The sequence below is a fragment of the Cheilinus undulatus genome, linkage group 20 (assembly GCF_018320785.1).
Source record: "Cheilinus undulatus linkage group 20, ASM1832078v1, whole genome shotgun sequence".
NCBI lineage: Eukaryota > Metazoa > Chordata > Actinopteri > Labriformes > Labridae > Cheilinus > Cheilinus undulatus.
The window spans coordinates 12500679-12520996 of NC_054884.1; the positions used below are offsets into that span (position 1 = coordinate 12500679).

At 38.6% G+C, this 20318-nt stretch overlaps 2 protein-coding genes across 3 annotated transcripts; one reads left to right on the forward strand and one right to left on the reverse strand.

The window, feature by feature from the left end:
- Window positions 1-542: 542 nt before the first annotated feature.
- On the forward strand, window positions 543-9564 carry LOC121528143 (ras-related C3 botulinum toxin substrate 1). Its single transcript, XM_041815374.1, has 6 exons — window positions 543-870; window positions 4036-4107; window positions 4788-4905; window positions 6171-6233; window positions 6693-6852; window positions 8242-9564. The coding sequence occupies exons 1-6, from the start codon at window positions 836-838 to the stop codon at window positions 8370-8372; spliced, it is 579 nt and encodes a 192-aa protein (XP_041671308.1). The 5' UTR covers window positions 543-835; the 3' UTR covers window positions 8373-9564.
- Window positions 9565-10688: 1124 nt separating this feature from the next.
- On the reverse strand, window positions 10689-20024 carry crym (crystallin, mu). 2 transcript variants are annotated; one of them, XR_005993450.1, is made up of 9 exons: window positions 19791-20024; window positions 19546-19696; window positions 16286-16348; window positions 15716-15817; window positions 12792-12975; window positions 12580-12701; window positions 12411-12495; window positions 12133-12283; window positions 10689-10821 (listed from the first exon to the last, which is right to left on the reverse strand). XR_005993450.1 is itself a non-coding variant. In XM_041814923.1 (8 exons), the coding sequence occupies exons 1-8, from the start codon at window positions 19955-19957 to the stop codon at window positions 12210-12212; spliced, it is 948 nt and encodes a 315-aa protein (XP_041670857.1). In that variant the 5' UTR covers window positions 19958-20024; the 3' UTR covers window positions 10689-12209. The 2 variants fall into 2 exon arrangements, 1 of the variants encoding a protein (XP_041670857.1); XM_041814923.1 differs by having other exon boundaries at window positions 10689-12283.
- Window positions 20025-20318: the final 294 nt, after the last annotated feature.

Here is a 20318-nt window from a genome sequence, read left to right on the forward strand (position 1 = left end):
AATGTCAGATGAATTCAGAACTTTCAGTGGGAATTTTATTCATGCCTTGCCTTAACAAGTCCTTGGTCAATCATCAAAACAAGAAAAATGACTCCACCATGCCTCTCTCATTGACTGACACCATTTCTGACCCCAAAGTTAGCATCTGGCTTACACACAGCCAAACCTATGTCCGAAAACCAATTCCGGATTTTAGTTTCTGCAAATCCAGGACTCTATGGAAATTTGTGGACATAATTTTAAGTGAAAACTTCCTCCTGTTCAAAGACAAGGCTGAGCTTTTAAACTCACCAGGTCCTTCTAATGCTAAATAAGTAGTAGAAACTCAAAATACGTTCAAAACAAGACACAGGTCGAAGGAGGTCAAGCTAAATGGTGAAGGCCTTGTGTACTTTGTCTGAGGCCTCCAAATCACTAAAAGCGCCGCTGTACCAAAGTACGTGACCTTTGTCCTCTTATTCCAGTTCTGGCCGGTAGGTGTCAGGGTTGGACCATCCTGCTCTGACCGGATATGACTCTCTGGGATCTGCGGCTTCCAAACTGAGGGCGTGTGTTTTTCCTCAATCTTGACTCAGGAGTTTTTTTCCTGGGTGTTGCCTGCCTGGACCACAAGTTTAGAGTGCACTGGGTGTTGCTGTGTAGGAGAGACAACCCGACAAAGTCCTCTAAAACCCTCGTTTTAAACTTTTAGCAACGTCCTCGAGCTCCCCTAACTTAGTTGACGTTGTAATATTGCACGCGACGCAGAACCGGTTTATTTTAGCCCCGTTAGCTCTTAGCTTAGCTAACTGAGTTCAAGTCCTGTTGGCTGGGAAGCTATCGAGAGAGCCGTCCGATGCAGGCCATTAAGTGTGTGGTGGTGGGGGACGGGTAAGTGAAACTGCTGTTTTAGTCTCACTTCAGTGTCCTAGTATTGGACAGTATTACTTGTGTTGTATTGAGAAATGGCTAACTGGCTGACCCAGTTACCAACAGTTGGCTAGCGGCTAACAAGCCTCAGATAACATGCCAAGTTGAGCGACAGCTGTTGTTGTGTCGCCCTGTAGTCCAGCTGGGTCAGACAGATTTATCGGCATGCTTCGGTTAGGTGGGATTCAATGGCTCACAGCATGTCATTTATTAGACATGACGCAGTCTGCTATTGAAAAGTAAGACGAAAAAGTTTGATGTTTGCTTTGTTTCGCATGTATGTTTGCTATTCTCTGGTGTCAGTCACTGCCTCATACTTCAGACTAGCAAAACCTTTTTTAATCTAAGACAAACAGAAATTCAAAAATATTATATCAAAATAAAATCTTACCACATAAGAAGTTTTAATACTTGGAGATTCAATATTTCAATTTATAGTCTAATCAGTCCGAATATAACCAATAAATTCAAGGAAGATTCTAAGCAAGTGTAAAATTTTCACTGTAAATATTCAGTATTTTTAATTAATCTTCTATATTTTCATTTATGACTTGACAAAAGTCAGAAAAAGCACAAACTTCACTTCCTTAACTTTCAAAGACCCTGCATCTACATATGAAGCCACTACATTTAGGCTTTCCTACCACAAAGTAATAATTTATGTTATTAATCTGTGTTAGATAAGTGTCCAAAATATCCCTAAAGTTTTGGTAATTTGCTTGAAATGTTTGAAAAAATTTGCTATGACATTTTCTGGAATTCTCCATGGCCCCTTTTGGTTGAATGTTTTGGGGAATTTCGTAGGGAAATTGATATTGGGATGTCAGAATCTTTATGGAAATTTCAGGGATTTTGTTTAGACTTGAGGGAGAGTTCACTTGGGAATCTCCAGGCATTTTCATGGAAATTTAGGAAATATATTTGTAAATTTTGGGGGAAATTTGATTTGAATGTTTTGAGGAAATTTTTTGAATTTCTTTAGTTATTTTCATGGAAATTTAAACTGTATTTTTAATTTGGGAATGTTGGGTGGTATTCTCTGAAATGTTTAGGAACTTTTTTAGGAGATTTCAGGGATTTTTTTAAGGATACTTTGGGGAATTTTCTGGGATTTCAAATTATGTTCAAGGAAATTTTGGGGATATGTTTGTATATTTTGAAAATTGTTGGAGGAAAATTGATATGGACAATTATAGAAATTGACAATCTCAATATTTTTTAATGGAATTTTCTTGGATGTTTTGGAGAATTTGTAGGCATACTTGTGGAAATATATTTGTAATTTTGGGGGATTTGATTTGAAGGTTTGGGGATGTTTAGGTATTTTCATGGAATTTCTGAAATTTATGTTTACTTTTTTATGGATCTTCAGGTGGAATCCTTTGAAATTTGTAAGAACTTTTTAAAATATATTTGGGATAATTAGCTTTGAAATTTTACAGTGTTTTCATGGAAATTTCAGGGAATTTCTTTGGGCATTTCTGTAATTTTAAATTTAATATAATTTCAGGGAACATATTTAGTTTGGGGTTGATTAATAAATGGTGGGATTTGCTTCAAGATCTTCAAAAATTTACCTGGATTTTTTGGGGAAATTTTTGTTGGAATGTTTAGGCTTTGTGATAAAGTTTCACAGCTCAGGTCTAAGAAGGTTAAGACTTTTCCTGTGCAGCCTTAAAAATGATTTGAAGCTGCTTTTTGACAGTTTTTTTAATTGTTAAATATTGTTTCTTTGAATGTTTATATAGAATACAAACATTACTTATGTGTCAACAAAAGAATAATTTTAACACACATACAGTCAGATTATGAAGATCCTAATGATGCGTTTCCTCAAACCATTACAATATAACCACAGTATTATTGGCAGTATAGTATAGGCATTAGCTTAAAAGGTTAGTTATTGGTATAGAAAGATATGAACTTCTTTGCTGATGTTTACAATCAATGTATAAGCTTTAAATATTGGCCTGTTTCTGTGTATTATTAGTAAATATTAGCCACTAGTACTAACGCATAGTGGAGTTAAGGCAGGACCAACATAAAATACATTGGCGGCTGTCTGTTTGTCCTAACTACTTCAATTTCAGAGTCTAAGGAGAGTCTAAGGACTCAAGTTTGTTTCTTTGTTCATCTTTACTCTATAGAGTGTTTTGTATACTTCAGTTTAGGTCTGAACTACATCTATGTAGTGGTATATATATAGAGAGAGAGGCTAGAATAGTTTTGTGAGCATATTTAAAATCAGCAAAATCCAATATCTTGCACCACTGATTTATCATTGAAATAAATAAACTGCTGGTTTCCTGGCAGGATATTAATGTTTTCAGGATAAGTCTGTCATCAGGTAGTCAAATTGTCAACAATAATTATGGATTATGTTGAATTAGAAATACAGAAAGTAATACACAGTATATAGAGGGATTACTTTTGTGGGATTTGGAAGATTGTGATCATATCCAGTTGGGACTGTAAACCATTTTTCATGCTAACCATGTGCAGGGTCATAAATTTCTATGATGAATTTTAGTCACACCCGTACTTTCCATGTCATCTGATGAGAAGAATCTACATCTTAACCCACGAGTTTATACTTTTTAGGTCAGTAATCACTGCTGTCTTAAACCAAAGTGCAAGAGAGCAAAATTCTGAGAGACAAACTTTCAAAGCAGCAAAGTAAGATGTGTAAGTAAAGCATATAATCAACTTAACACTTTTCAGTTCAGATTAGAATAGCAAGGAAATGAACGGTGTTGTTAAGTTGTTGAACCCTAAATTCAAAGCTTTGATCATGTGCAAGTTTCTCTCTTAACCAACAGCTGTGGCTTTTGTTAAACATCTGTCTAATGGTAAATAGACAGTTTTGAACAATATCTGTAATACATACTAAATGTAAATATCCCATTTTGACATGCAATGAAAATTTTCTGTGAAAATGAGCTTAAAGCTTAATTCCACTGAACCTGGTCAAGTCCGGCAACACGGGTTAAACAAGGCATGTCGAACCCGTTAACCTGTCAGGCAAGATGAGGGGAAACAATCTCCAGTTTCACTGAGAATGCAGTTATCATGATGTTCTAATCTATTTGATTTGATTATCTTTCTTCCTCTCCTTTGTTATCCCAGGGCTGTGGGTAAAACATGTCTCCTCATCAGTTACACAACCAATGCCTTCCCTGGAGAGTACATCCCCACAGTGTGAGTAACACGCATACAGAGAAACACACCCTAACACTGCTTTCACATGAATAGTCAGCAAGGCTGACTACACACTAGATGGTTCTCAAGTTGTAACCAATTTTAAAAACATGGGAGATAGTTTTTTTTACCCATTTTAACTCTATAAACCTTTGAACACTCACACATGACAGTTTGGCCTGACTGTGACACCACACACCTACCGTTTGTGGTGAAGGCTTCACGAGATCCCACAGAAATTGTGTAATGTAATGTGATTTCAGGAGAAGTATAGTACATGGCATCCACATGGTGACACTGCCTGGTTTGCCTGCTCTCATTGGCTGTTGTGGGTATTCGATTGGTGGCAACTCGGCCTGGAATCAATATCAAACATGTTTTCTGTTAATGATTCTGGATCAGGGAGACTCTGACTTGATTGGAAGCAGTAAAAAAAAATTGTATTGACACCACACACTTGAGGATTATTTACATAAATAATTGGTTGTGACAGGCCTCAAATTGGGTCACACCCTTCCATTGTTGAATGGGGCAAATCTGTCTTTAAATTGCCTGGTGAGTAGCCAGCTTAATGTAACAACATGCACACAGTACTGTATATCTTCATTCATTCTTAGATTACAGTGTTAGATTTCAGTATAAATATGTTTTGAATCTCACCTCCACCTCCCTCACTACAGCTTTGATAACTACTCTGCCAATGTGATGGTTGATGGGAAACCAGTGAACCTGGGCCTGTGGGATACAGCCGGACAGGAAGACTACGACAGGCTAAGGCCTCTGTCCTACCCTCAGACAGTACGTACACATCTATGCATTCATACAGAGTGAAAACAACTGCTTTTCTCAGACCACTAAGACCAGTGTGAGCCAGACAATGTCAGCAAGTACACTGTGTTCACTCTGTCAGCATTGATTTGGAGTTATTCACTGGCCTGAAGACAAAGTCATTACACTCTGCAGAGTAGAGCCCAGTATCCACAGTACCTATACACTGTCTGGAGGACGGCTAAAGGAAGTGAAAGGGAGCTTTTGTTTGGACTCTTTGTCCTGACAACAAACAGGCCTCTGTGCCAAAGACTCGCAGGGAACAGAAAGTCAAAGTCAGTTTGAGTTTAAGCTACATAGTACAGATTGGTGTAAAGCTGAGTTTCCACTGATCTGGTTCAGTTCAGCTTGGTACTGTACATTTATTTTTTTTCATAGTCAAAGTCAGGAAAGGTACCAAAACTACTGATCTGCACTGCCCTACTTTTTGGCAGTCTTTTGGGGTACCAAGAGTCCCTGAAGACTGCCTAGAGTCACTGCAGTCAACTGATTGGTTGAAAGAATCTATACTACCTGTACAACAGCAAGAATAATGGGTGCACAATATGAGCCATAACTTACATTGAGCTAAACATTTTTTCATCCTTAGTTTTTATTATAAACAAGCTTTCACAGAAGTGATCATATACTATTCAACAACTAATGAGATACTGGCTGAGCCTGGGACACTTAAAGAACTCCAACCTGAATCAACTTAGAATGGCACCGATCATCCTCCAAGCAGGCCAGAGAGGGAAAGATCACCCTTAACACACCTAACATCACAGAAAAATCTAACTAGATAATCTATCTAATCCAGTCCAGACTATAATGACAACGCCACTTGAACAAGCCAGTTTTAAGAGCTAGTTTCCTCTTCTCTGTTGTTCAATGCACATTAAAAGCCATAAAGGTACCAAATGAACAGCCCTTAGAGTAGGACTAACTTTTATAACTGAGCTGAATGATGCCAATCACTATGAGCAAGGCTGGATGGTCACTTGGCGTTGAAACACAGGCAAGATCAGGGTGAACAGTGCTAAACCGGACCGCTTGGTGGAAACAGACCATAAATTTGTATAGTGTCATCCCTGAACATTGTAGCTCTGTTGGATTAGCTTTGAATGTTATACTAGTAGTTATCTTCAGCATTCAAGTGTTTTAAATGTCAAACAAAAGTTGTGGTTATTCTGTTTCAAGTTACTATGGGTATAACTGTTTCTTTTCAACTTTTGATTTGTTGTTTTCCTCTTCAGGATGTGTTCCTTATTTGCTTTTCACTCGTCAGTCCAGCCTCCTTCGAAAACGTCCGTGCCAAGGTGAGAACAACCTGTTTACTTTCTTCCACTTGTAACCCTTGTTAATTTTGATAGTCTTAAGGTTAACAGTTGGCCTGAAATTTTAGGTGTGGGGAAGTCCGGGTGGAGAAGCAGTTTATTGGATTTTTGCAAAGAGACAGAACAGGGACTTCTGGCTTTTCCCCCTTTGTACCTACATGTATTTGCTGCTTCTAGTCACATCATCTTTGGTCCCAGAATGCATAGATATGTCAAGCTTAGGATATAGTTTTTTACCCTCAGTTCATGTGCCTGTCCTAATGATAACGTTTCAGATTTGGTGCAGTTTTGTGGTTTGTTTTGCCCTCAGAGTTCCTCAAAGGTCCCATTATACTAAGTTTTGAGAGGACACTGTTAAAAATCTGTGATTTGCCTTATTCTACTCTGTCTTCTGTGTTGTCTGTCAGCGTCCTCTAACTCTGTCCTCTTCTCCTCCCCCAGTGGTACCCCGAGGTGAGACACCACTGCCCCAACACACCCATCATCCTGGTGGGCACCAAGCTGGACCTGAGAGATGACAAGGACACCATCGAAAAACTCAAGGAGAAGAAGCTCTCCCCTATTATCTACCCGCAGGGCCTGGCCATGGCAAAGGAAATAAGTGAGTTGACACATGACAGACATGCTTGTTTGATATGGAGTTAGTATTTCTGAGTGGAGGTTCAACTTCTGTCAGCTGCCATAATTTGTCAAGCCTGACAGATTTAAGGATTTTTAAGACTGATTATTTGTAATGAATATAGACCTTAAGTATTGATTTTTAAAATTATATACAGTACTGTGCAGAACTTCCTGGCATGTTTGGGCCTAAAATTGAGGTTGAAATAAGGCCTGTTAGAGCAAGTCAATATAATCTGTTGAAAAAGAAAAAAAAAACAAAACATATTTTTAGGGTACAGCAAAGGGTGGATGCAGGGAATAGGGGTACTGTCGGGGAAGGTAATAGGGTTGCCATGAGCCCTGGTCATGCCGTGGATGTCCCAAGGCCTGAAAACTGCTGGCGGTCCCAGGGCCCAAACAAAAGAAAATCCTGTTGAGCTTGGAAACATTTTTCTAATTTTTATCGTCTCATTTTGGTAATCCTGTGGAAATTGTAGCCCTTTCTCCTGCTTTAAGATGACAGGACATCAGGGATGTTCTTCTGCATACTTTGGTTGTTACAAGTAGTTATTGGAGTCACTGATGTCTTTTCATCAGCTCAAACCAGTCTGGTCATTTTTCTCTGATCTCTGCCAGAGAACTGTTTCTCACAGGATATTTTCTTCAGACTATTCTCTATAATCCCTAGAGATAGTTGTACGTGAAAATCTCAGTAGATCAGCAGTTTATGAAATACTCTGTACCAACTACCACGGCACGTTCAAAGTCATTAAAACCCCTTTTCTTCTTCATTCTGATGCTCAGTTTGAACTTGATCGCATCTTCTTGACCATATCTACATCCTTAAATACATTGGTTACTGCTATGTGAATGGCTGATAGATGTTTGTGTTAATGAGGAGGTAAACAGGTGTACCTAATAAAGTGGTCTGGAGTGTATTTGCTAATAGGGATGTATTTTAGGCTATCAGCAGGCTGTTTTTACCTTCTGAGCTTGGAAAATTGTTCCACTGAAAGTTTTAGAAATAACCCTTTTTTTTCCAAGTTCAACTCTTAAAATTAGATGGCATTAACTTGTGCACTTTTAAAATTGATGATCTGCTGTTTTGCATTACAATTCCTGGTATAATTTTGTGTTCTCTTTTAGGTTGTTATATTTATCTTGAACCCACCTCTGGCAAACATTTAAAGACTATCAAAAAATCTCTGTGTGTTTGAGAACTGTGTTTCCTTTGTAATTAAGAGCAGAAAGATTTAGTTTTGGATTCAGGTTGTAGAGTTATTCTCAAACTTAGAACTTTCTCTGTAGACTGTATGATTATGTCATGTGAACAACCAAAAGCTCATTTGCTGACTCTCCTCTTATTTTTTTCTCTTCCTGCCCCTACCAGGTTCAGTGAAGTATCTGGAGTGCTCAGCTCTGACGCAGCGTGGCCTTAAGACGGTGTTTGATGAAGCCATCAGGGCGGTCCTGTGCCCCCCGCCTGTCAAGAAGAGGAAGAGGAAGTGCACATTACTGTAATGGAGAACCACAGGGAGTAGAAAACACGGCTGCAGTCAGAACTCGCCTCCTTAAAGGGAAGACGGCCAGGTTCAACAAATATTGTTTCACCCCCTGTGTCCTTGCTTTTTTAGAAGCTCTGATAGATCACATATCTGTCTGAAAGAACCTCACAGATGTGAGCAGATCTCATGGTCGGCTCCTGGTTGCTCACATCTGTTAAGTGCTTTCAGATGGACAGGAATGAAGTGACTTTGCTAAGGCCTTGGGGGATGTGAGGAGGGTGGGTGGTTGATTTAGGATCAGGGTTTATAAAAGGAAGAAGAGGGAGGTTGAAAGAACACATCATTGTCCTCTGACATTGTGAAGAAACATTACTTGAAGATGATTTTTATGGCGTTAGCGTAGATTGAATTCCGTAAGAGAAGGATTTCCTGCACTACACTCTCTCCCCTTTACACTAAAGAGATTCCTGCTGCCTTGATGAAACTTTTAACTTTAGAAAAATGTTTTTAGAAGCTCTAATTTCTCCTTTTTCATGGTCAGTCTTTTGTCTCAGCTGGGGTTGACTAACTGTTTTGTTTACATTTGTCGTCATCTGACTTGTCTGAGGTGTTGCCAAAACTCAGTCAATGGTCGTCACTTTGTCGTCACTCCATGAACACTAAAATGTTTCTCCTTTTATTTTGTTTCTGCAAACACAAGACACCATAATTTAGATATTTAACCCTTAAATGACTCATACTGCTTGTACCACCTGTTGAGATTAGTAATAATTACCCATTAGTAATAAGCATTTAGTCAGTCAGCAGGTTAGCATTAGTAAAGGATATATCCATCGTTCCACTGTATCATCATCACACTAAAAGTGCTTTAGATATTCAGGCTTTTTCGCAGTATTTGATTTCCATGTTCAAGGTGTGTGACCATATTATCATTTTTTTTATGAAGTATACAAGCCAGTGTATCAGCATATGAAGGTTGCAGCTGATTTAATGTCCTTCTTGTAGAATAAAACCATAAACAGCAACTCGTCAGCACGAACATTTTGTTTTTAAGTGAGCGATGATCAAAGCCACCGTAATTCTGGACTCATTGGATCTGCATTTCGAAGTTCAGAATGCATACTTGTTTTAATTTCTTGCTAAATGTGGTTTCATTTCACTTAGTAATATGCCGTTTTTTTAAAAAGCTAATAAACTCATTAAAAATGCTTTGTTGTATTTTGTACCTTCCATCTTTTCAGTGAAGTCTCCATCGTAATTATCAGGTGACATCTCCCAAAAGTGTTTTTCTATCCTTCTGTATGAAACACTGTATTTAAAACTTCTTTGAAGAACTGTTGATTGTCAATTTTGGTGTTCAGTTTAGGAGAAAACATGTTATTATATCTGCATCAGCAGTATCTAGGGCCAGAGGCATTATGTTTTCAGGTCGTCCATCCAGGCTATTCCCATGGACACGATATCTCAAGAATGCTTTGAGGGATTTTCTCTAAACTTTGCACCGAAGTCCAAACTGACTCAAGGATGAACTGATAAGATTCAGAAGGTCAAGGTCACTGGGCTTTGTGTTCTGATCAACATCCAAGGGATATTTTGTGGGATTTTCTCTTAATTTTGCCCCAGTGTCCACTACAGCTGGGCAGTTACCAGAAATTTATATTAAATCACAATATGTCCCATTGCAATTTTCAAATCGCAGAAGGTGCAATATTTCTTTGACATGAAATGTGTGTCAAAGTAGTAGTTTAATACATTTTTTGGCAGGAGAGATACATTCAAGTGTTTTTTTTGTTTTGAATAATTTCCAGAAAATCTTCCTTTCTTTGTTGAATTAGTTAAAATAATTGCAGTTAGATATTTTTTCCAACATTGTTCAGCCATAGTTTAATTCCCCAATAATGTGGTTTGCTAGAAAATATAATGCTTATTGCTTGCTTGTTAAGAAATACATTGGATGAGGAAGCTAAAAAATAATCCCACATTAAGAGAGTCGCACTATATGGGGAAAAAAAACGTAATTAGGTCATTTTCCTAAAATGTTGAGGCCTAATGTTCACTTTAATTCAGGGATAAACTGTTTGATGGAAACCAAAGCAAGAGTTTTCTCATTACCTTGACTCATCTACAGCAAAGTCTAATACAATCAATTATTAGAGAACTGAACACTACATTCAGAGTCTGTTTAAAAGTCAAGTCATGACTGCTGTCACAGATGCACCGGCTTGATGCTTGAGGTAGACGCTCAATTACACATGGTGGATTTTAAGGAGTTAGACATGGGGCTGATCATGTTAATCAAACATAACTCTGAACATCATTAAAAGTGGTTAATGACATTTTATTAACAGAGTAACACGCAGCAACAACGTCATTTGTAAAGTTCACGGTGAAATGAGTTGCTTCATGGAGAGAGAAAAGGGGCATCTGTTATTTCCACTGTCCCTCCTCTCTTTTTGAGTCTGTCGCTGATGAAGAATATGACATGATAAAGTTAGGGAAAAATATTTATTTTAAAATGTATTTAATTTGCGTACAAATGCACTGCATTTATTTATCGAAAAACAATAGCATTAACAACTGCATTATATCAGAAAGAGAACATATCACAAAGCCAGTTCTTTCCAGTATTGTTCAGCCCATGTAAAAAGTCATGTTGAAATAACAGACCTAGCCCCTCTTCTTCTGTCCAGCTATGTTATACCTTGTGGAGGCATCTAACTCCTGGGCAATATTGTTTCTTTTCACATTGTTTGCTTTTGTACTTCAGTAACTTATTCAAATGAAACTCTTAATTTCATTATGTTTACTAACCAGTTAAAAACTTCTAAAATGGGCTTTAAATGAAAAAACAGCAACATTTGAGAAGGCAAAACTGGCAAATGAAGGGTATTTCCACTCTTTCAGGAAGGCTTTCCACAGGATGTTGGAGTGTTTCTGTGGTAATCTGTGCCCATTCATTCTGTAGAGCAATAGGTCAGGCACTGATGTTGGATAAGAAGGCCTGGCTCACAATCTCTGATCCAGTTCATCCCAAAGGTGGTCAACAGGGTTGATGACAGGGCTCTGTATGGGCCAGTCATGTTCTTTCACACCAAACTCATCAAACCATGTCTTTACAGTCCTTTCTTTGTGCACTAAAAATTTTGGTGCACAAAGCAAGGACACCTTTTGCACTTTGTGCACCAAGCGCCTTGGCGGTCACTGACCCTGCGCTGTGATTTTACATGGTCTTCTTCATTTCTGAGTGGCTGTTGTTCCTAGATGCTTCCACTTTCTAATAATAAATGGCATTGAATTTACTATTTAACAGGTGTGGACAAACACCTTTATCCATATAGTGTAGGTACTTAAGTAGAGATGACTGTGATTAGCACCAGTAGGTCAGCTTGTGTACAGGTAACCAAATAGATACAAGCATTATTACTGAGATAAACATCTTCATGTTCTATGGCAACAGAAAAACTTAGGCATTGAGAAGTATCTAATGAACGTCAGCACATCAGCTGATGTTGTGGTGCATGTAGCTGGAGCAAGCATACAGCTAAATGCACCACTAGCTAGTAGCAAGGCTGAAGATTGTACCATAGGCTTATTGAAAATTGTCTAAAACATACAATTATGGTGATTAATTTCCCATTGATCTGAGTGTGTTTCTAGACAACTAACAGTTAACTGTTGTTGGTGCATATATTTTGATCAGGAGTATTTTGTCATAAAACTGCAGCATTTCTCTTTCCACAATAAACTGAAGCACGAATCATTTAAATATTTCCTGCCTTTTTTAAAAGATTAGACTCCATCTTTAAACCTTTGCTTTTATCAGACTGTACATCAGCTGAAATACATGAACGCTTCATAGTTTGCTGGCTTTGGCTGCCCACTGGTCATACACCAGCTTAGCAGACACGGCATCTTCAATTCCCATTCCTGTTTTTGAGAAAACAAAACAAGCCATGGTTACACTGACAGAAATAAATATTTGAAACTGGCTTCTTTATGTGCAAAGTAAATATTGTTCACGGGATTGATCAGCTCTACACTGTGCAGGTCTTACCAAGGGATTTGAACACTGTTGTCTTTTCTCTGTATGCAGGTTTTGTCCCATTAATAACATCCCCAATCTCTGCAAACACCTCAACCTGAAAGCAAAATCAACAATCTAAGTTTTCATGCTAGTATAATTCAAAAGAGCCACTCAGACTCAGCTAATCTGTTATGCTGACCCCAGAGAGGATAACGTCACCAGACTCGGCCATGGCTCCCTCCCTGCTGTCAGCGTACACCACCGCCTCCTTCATCAGCACGTCATCCAGCTCTCGCCAGTCTGGCCTACAAGCTCCTACAGCTGCTCAGCAACATGGAGAAAAAAATAGTGTAAGAAAAAAAAACATTTAGCACTGAATTGTATGTTTATGTGTTAATTATTTCTTTTCACCTGCTATATGAGCACCCGGTTTGACCCACTGACCAAACAGCACTGGCTCTGTGCATTTTGTAACAGTCACTATAGCGTCTGCTCCCCTCACTGCTTCCTCCACTGAGACACAGGGAGCTGCGGGACCACTGACAGATTTGCAGAACTGCTCTGCTCTCTCTCTTGAATGGCTCCACACACGCACCTTTTGGAAAAACGTGGGGGGCTTCATCATGTGTGTTTTATAAATGACTGTTATTGAACCATCATGATAAGTCAATTAATAAATCTGAGCTAATATCTGCCTTAATCTAAGAGAAAAGAAGCTAGAAATGCCTTTCTGAATCACTTTACAGTTATAGTGGTACTGGTAAAAGTCAATCATTATCTATTGTAGCAGGTGAAATCAGGACAGCTGTTGAACTACTTTGGTTACTTTTTAACTTTGTGGAGCAGTACTTTTTTAGAGGCTGGATACATACAAGCTGCCAAAAACCTGGTCTGACTCATAACCCCCCTTCATGCAAACTTAATATGCTATTTGCAAGTTGTTTCTTGCACGACTGAATCAAACAAACAAAGAGAAAGGCTAGCTCTTCTGGTGTCTCTTGAAAGCGTTAGTCCAAAGTTGCTCTATATTAATCTTTAAGATGGAAAACAGTACTGTGATGTCTATCCCTGACAAGAATCCCAAAGAGTATTTATTTCAAAATAATTAAGTCCAAGTTCCCTTTAAAATAGGTTGAAGTAAACTATCTTGTAGTGTGAATAATTTCAGCTTTTATGTTCCTCTCTTAAAAAAAGAATGAATTAAAATAGAAAAAATTAATAGGTTTTGTTCATTTCTAAGAGGAATAAAAAACTTGCTTGAAATCTGCAAATTTTAAAGTCAGAACTTCATGAGAAATAAAATCAATATTTTCTTGTTTAAAAAATGTATTTACAAGAGCTAAACTTCAGATTTTTTTATTTTAAGGTTGAAAAGAGATGACTGTGTGGAAGAGAATCATACCAGATGACGCTGTTTTCCTTGCACAAATCCTGCAGTTGAGCGCCTGATCAAATTACAATGAAAGTATTCAGACCCCCTTCACTTTTTTCAGTTTTGTTAAGTTGCAGCCTGATGCTACAATCATTTAATTTTATTTGTTCTCTTATTAAGCTACACTCAGTTCCTCATCATGACTAAGTAAAAACAGAATTTTATAAGTTTTGCAAATTTGTTAAAAAGAAAAAAACTGAAATATCACACTGACAAAAGTATGCAGACCCTTTACTCAGTTCTTAGTTGAAGCACCTTTGGCAGTGATTACAGCTTTGCACACCTGGATTGAGGGATTTTCTGCCATTCTTCTTTGCAAATCCTCTCAAGCTCAGTCAGGTTGGATGGGGACCATCTGTGGACAGACATTATCAGGTCTCTGCAGAGATATTTGATAGGGTTCAAGTCAGGGCTCTGGCTGGGTCACTCTGGGACATTCACAGTTGTCCCTAAGCCACTCCTGTGATATCTCAGCTGTGTGCTTAGGGTCATGTCATGTTAGAAGGTAAACCTTCTGCCCAGTCTGAGGGTATGAAAACTGGTTTTCATTGAGGATATCTCTGTACTTTGCTCTCTTCAGCTTTCCCCCAAGCAGTCTCTCAATCGCTGCGTCTGAAAAACACCCCCACAGCAGGATGCTGCCACCACCATGCTTCACTGTTGGGATGGTATTGGGCAGGTGATGAGCAGTGCCTGGTTTCCTCCAGACATAACATTTAGGACTGAGGCCAAACAGTTCAATCTTTGTTTATCAGACCAGAGAATCTTGTTTCCCACAACCTGCGAGCTCTTCAAGTGCTTTTTTGCACACTTCTAGTTGACTTAGATGTGTTTTGTACTGAGGAGAAGCTTCTGTCCAGCCAGACTGCCATAAAGCCCAGATCAGTGGAGGGCAGCAGTGATGGTTGCCCATCTCCACACAAGACCTCTGAACTCAGTCAGAGTGACCATCAGGTTCTTGCTCACCTCTTTTACTAAGGTCCTTCTCCCTTGATTGCTCGGTTTGGCAGGGCAGCCAGCTCTTGAAAGAGTCCTGGTTGTGCCAAACCTCTTCCATTTGAGAATTATGGAGGCCAGGTCAGTGACACAGAATTTTCTTTTGTAGCCTTCCCCATATCGGTGCCCTGCAACAATCCTGTCTCTGAGCTCTGCAGGCAGTTCCTTTGACCTCATGGCTTGGTTTTTGCTCTGATATGCATTGTCAGCTGTGAGGCCTTCAATAGAGAGGTGTGTGCCTTTCCAAATCATATCCAGTCAATTTAATCTACCGCGGGTGGACTCTAGTCAAGGTGTAGGAATATCTCAGCAAAGATCAAGAGAAATGGGAGGAACCTGAGCTAAATTTTAAGTGTTGTTACAAAGGGTCTAAATACTAATGTTAATGTGATATTTCTGTATTTTTTTTAATGAATTTGTTTTCCACATTTTCAGGACAGGGTACTGAATGTAGATTAATGAGAGAAAAAAATTAAATGAAAATGACTGTAGCATTAGGGTGTGACATAACACAATTTTAAAGAGGGGAAGGGGGTTTGAATACTTCCTGAATACACTGCTTTTTACAGGGACTGAACAATAAGGAAATACTTTTAGTTTTGGCCCATAATAATTAAATTATCAATATTACCTGGACGTACAAAAGAAATGAACTGCTATCCAACTTAGGTTATCAAACTTTTTAACTAAACAATTCTGAGATTAGTTTCTCACATATTTATGATTTTATAATCTAAAAAATTCAGAGATGCTTCTTTAGAATTTTAACTTTTTTCTCAGAAATTAATGGATCGTCCTATTGTTTCTTTAGAGTGGTCCTAATACTCAATCCCATTCATTCATACTCTCTTCAGACACTGTGAGTGTTAAATACTCATTATACCTAGAGACAGTACTGTTTTTTTACCTCTTTAAACGAAAATATTTCAGTGAAGGCGTTGTAATGACTCAGCGCCTGATGGCCGGTCCCCAATATGGCAAGCACCTCCGCTTCAGGACGCATCAGCAGCTGTGAGACAAAAACAAAAGGGTGGTTAATTTCAGGGGGGGAAAGTAAATTATTACACTTACTACAATCACTGTAATTGAGTAGTTTTGGGGTACTTGTACTTCTTTGAGTACAATTTGAAATCAGTACTTTTACTTCTACTTAAGTAAGTTTTAACCATAGCGACTGTACTTTTACTTGAGTACAATACTCGTGTACTTTTTCCACCTTTGTTGACTCCACAGTAGCACATAAGAAGTGATTCCACATCACATCTAAAACAGCTGATCACTGTTTGACTCTTTTGCTCTTGGTTCTGGTGGATTCTTATTGTTTTTGTTGTGAGACACATTTGTACCATGAGTAAAGTTATCCAGTGAGTTAGTTGTTGAGTAGATTTATAAAGCAGTAGTTTTAATTTTACATAAGTAAACTTTAACCATAGTGACAGTCATGTACTGTTACGTTTAAAAAACATGGAACCAGTACCTTAGCAGATATGGCCGAGGCTGCGGCTGTCCTCATGCCTGTGATGACGTCTCCGTCCATGACCTGCAGGATGGCAAACACACGGATTTTCAAGCGCTGATTTTAATAACTTTCACTTTTATAAACACAAACTTTCTGGCTTTTTTGCATCTCTCACATCATTTTCTTGTACCTTTCAGTTTCAATTTTTTTTTGGTTTCCCCCCAAATCTTTGCAAATTCCTCAAAGTCATTGTCTTGGACCAGCTGATTTAAATATGCATAATTCAAGCTGTTTATCAACAGATTTATTATCAGTAAATATACAGTGTTTATTGCAAACTGCTTCTAATGAGTCTTTGTCATGTTCTTACATCTTTCACAGCTGTTAGAATCAAATCCTTTAGAGTGTTGTTATTGATTAATGTCATATCAATAAATAATTACAAATGAGGATTTAAATATTTTGTTCCTTAATTAATATACTGACTCTTAAGGTCTTTTATGTCTTTGGCATGTTTTTTCAACTTTCAACTCCAATATGATCAACCCTGTGCCTTAAATATTCATATTATAGTGATTTGTTTACCAGTGTTAACTTAAATAAAGCCCTCTTGCCTTATCTATTAAAGTGGTTCTCAACGTGTCCAGTCTCAGAACTAGGGATCGACAGATAATCATCCTGGCAGATTATCAGGGCTGACATTCCACATGTGGCTAATTATCTGTATCACTGTTATATATTGCTCTTCAGTCACTGATAAAATTAATTAATCAGAAAAGTGTGCTTCTTTGGTTCTACTATGAGTTGTGTCTCTCCCTGGCTCTATTTCACTCTCCTCAGTCTGACCTACTATCTCACTGGCTAGACTCCACATGAGTAATATTAATCAACACAGATGCTGCTCAATTTTCTTTTTAACTACAGCTAAGCTAAGCTTAACTAATTTGGCTGCTTCTTTCGCTATAGCCTCTCCTGCTCTCTCCTGAAAATTCTTTAGTTTTCTCTTATCCTCTTTTAGTCCTAATAGTGCATATTAAGGGGATATTTTTTGTGTAATTTTAAGTTGGGTTGTATAGACACTTGTTAATAGTAGTGTCATTACCTCCAGAGATTTCAGTGAGTGTTGCCCTCAAACGGGACATGCTTGGACAAGCTAAGCTATACAGTGCGACAGATGGGTACAGTTTTACCTCTTAATTTTGGGTAAAAATGAGCCAGAAAACAATGTTGGCTCAATTGCATGCAATATCAGATTTTTTTTGAAGAGTTTCATTTTTCACCCAGAAAGATTCTGTGGTTTTTGGGATACAACATTCGGTTACCGGCTACATACTCTTCCTCCTCAGCATATCCAATCAGCCGTTTGGTCTGGGTGAAAAAATAAACCTTTTTTTTTTTTTTTAATTTTTGATAGAGAACACAATTTAGCCAACCTTGTTTTTAGGTCCCTTCCCCCCCCCCAAAAAACTTGCTTGATTATGTAAAGTATCTGTACCAATCTGTAGCTCTGTATAACCTAGCTTCTCCAAGTGCATCATGCCAAAAGGGGCAACACGCTCTGAAAACTGTGGAGGCTAATGCCACTACTATCGCCAAGTACCTTAAACAACCCAACTTCGAAAATGCCAACCACTATCTACCCTCTGTAGCTGGTGTGTGTCAGCCTTAAATGGCTTCTGCCCCCGGCATCAAGTAGCACAATCTATCGGTCTGAAATGCAATTTTGCAATAATTGCATAGGTCCTCTGCCCTCCCTGGACATGGTATCCTCGTCCCCCTGCATCAGCAGGACTCTGACTACCACCTCAGACACTTCAAACCTGGCCTACAGTCTTCTGGATCTCCTGTCCTTTAGGCCGTGCTACAGATCAACTGCATCTGACACCACAAACAGTTTCTTCACCTGGGCATAAAGGACTATTAACAAACATGGACAGTGACAATGCCAAAGCACCTCTCATTTACTCTCACTTCTCACTCCCTCTCTCCTACTACCAACCAAGGACTCTTAAAACTCATGTGCAATAATAAATCTTTGCAATAACTAATGTGGAATAACTTCTGTACAATATCTCTGACCAAGTATGCATATAAGGGGGGATAAAGGGGAGAGCTTTCTGGAGCCCAGCCAAATTAGGGGCCCATGGAGGTCTTCAAAATCATGGTCCACTATAAAGTTAAGCTGTGATAACCATATTTTACTCTTTCACCTGAATAATAACCACTCTTTTCACAGAAACAAAAAATGCATTGTATTAATTCATGCTGTAGTACAATAAAACCTATTCAAATTTAAAGCGTATTTCTTAAAACAGAATTACCTCTTTATTAGTAATGTTTACAACGTGAATGGGCTCCTTGAACTTAACCATTTGGGTAAAAGGCATTCAAAAGAGGGGTAAAAGTGGCAAAAAATTGCAAAAAAGGGGAAAGAAGTGCCAAAAAGTAGTGGCAAAAAGGGCTAAATTCAGCAAAACAGACGCAAACACAGGTGTAAATGACAGACATAAGATAAACATGCCAAAAATAAGGGGCAAAAATTGCATTAAGTGGCAAAACAGTGGCAAAAATGGGCATATAAAACAAAAACTGGCTACAAGTGGCAAGAAGAAGTTGCAATAAATAATAATGCAAATGGCAAAATTGGTTAAAAATGGCAAGAAAAGACAAGGATTGGCAAAAGAAAGTCTGAAAAGGGGTTCAAATTTAGCAAAAATTAAAAACTCAAAAATCAGAACCCAGTATTAGTTTGACACACTTTTCAGGTGCAAATTTCCAACTGTCTATTTTTTAAATTTGTAAATTTATTTCTCTCCTATCCCTGTATTGGACATGCACAACAAGATTTGTTGCACACCCTGTATGATGACAATAAAGGAGATTCAGATTCTGAAGGTCCTGAATACTGACACACCCAGTAGTTTTACACCATGGCATTCCTACTTCCACCAAAAGCTCTAAGTGCTTGTTGATACAAAGCATAATACACACAAAAAATAGTAACATGTAATCTTTTTCTGTAATACCATGTTTTTTGATAAATGAACACAATCATTGGAGAATAAAAAGCCAAAAATTACTTGTGACTGAAATGAAATACACGGGTGTTCATTTTGGGCCTCCATACTTGTAGACTTTTTGGCTTTTTCTTTTTTCCAGGCACATATTCGTGACCCATTAACAACACTTTTTAGCACCCTGACCCACCAGAGGACAACCACTGACCCATAGCACCTTTAACAGGATCTGAATGTGACTGAGTCACTAGTTTTACTCACAGCCTTCACATTCCCATACTCCGGGTCCAGCAGCACCACTGTAGCCTTCGCAGATGGCAGATTTGACTTGTCCCCCCTTTTGTAGAAACACACTAACTTTGTGCACAGGACTCCGTCATTCTCCATGTAAGCAGGCATCAGACCCAGAAAGCTGCAGAGGAGACAGCGTGGGAGCCAGTAGCGATTTACTATTTACAAGAGAACCACTCTACGAGTTAAAAGTTGAAGTTTAGATACAGGCCTACCCGCTGTGTTTCTGCAGAGGTACCGTGGTTCTCACGGGCTGGATCACCTCCGCGCTGTCCCGTCTGGAGAACTTTCCCAAAGCCTCCTCCAGACGGGGTATCAGGTCTGTGTACTGCAGCAGCCGAGCCACTTCATGCTCCCAGATCACGACAGGAGGAGAAGCCATGACTTCTTTGATGCAGAGAAGTAATGAGACTGCTACACATAGCTGAAGTGGGCGTTTATGTCTGACGTTCATGCTGGTGACCGTTTACCCGTGCTGCATTCAAGAGTAGCAGAAAGGCTCGGTAAATCAGTTGTGAAGATGGGTAAAAAATGGTAAAAATAGAGAAATCAATTAAAAAATAAATATTAAAAAACAGTGTTGAAAAATGGTTAAAGGTGCTTTAAGGGTGTTAAAAGTGTCAAAACAATTGTGAAAATGTGTTTTTAATTGGTTAAGTGTTTTTTTTTTTTTGATATCTGCAGATATGTTTTCTGGTTTCAAACCCAAACTGGACTGGCCTGTAGAAAGGTGGTTCCCTGCT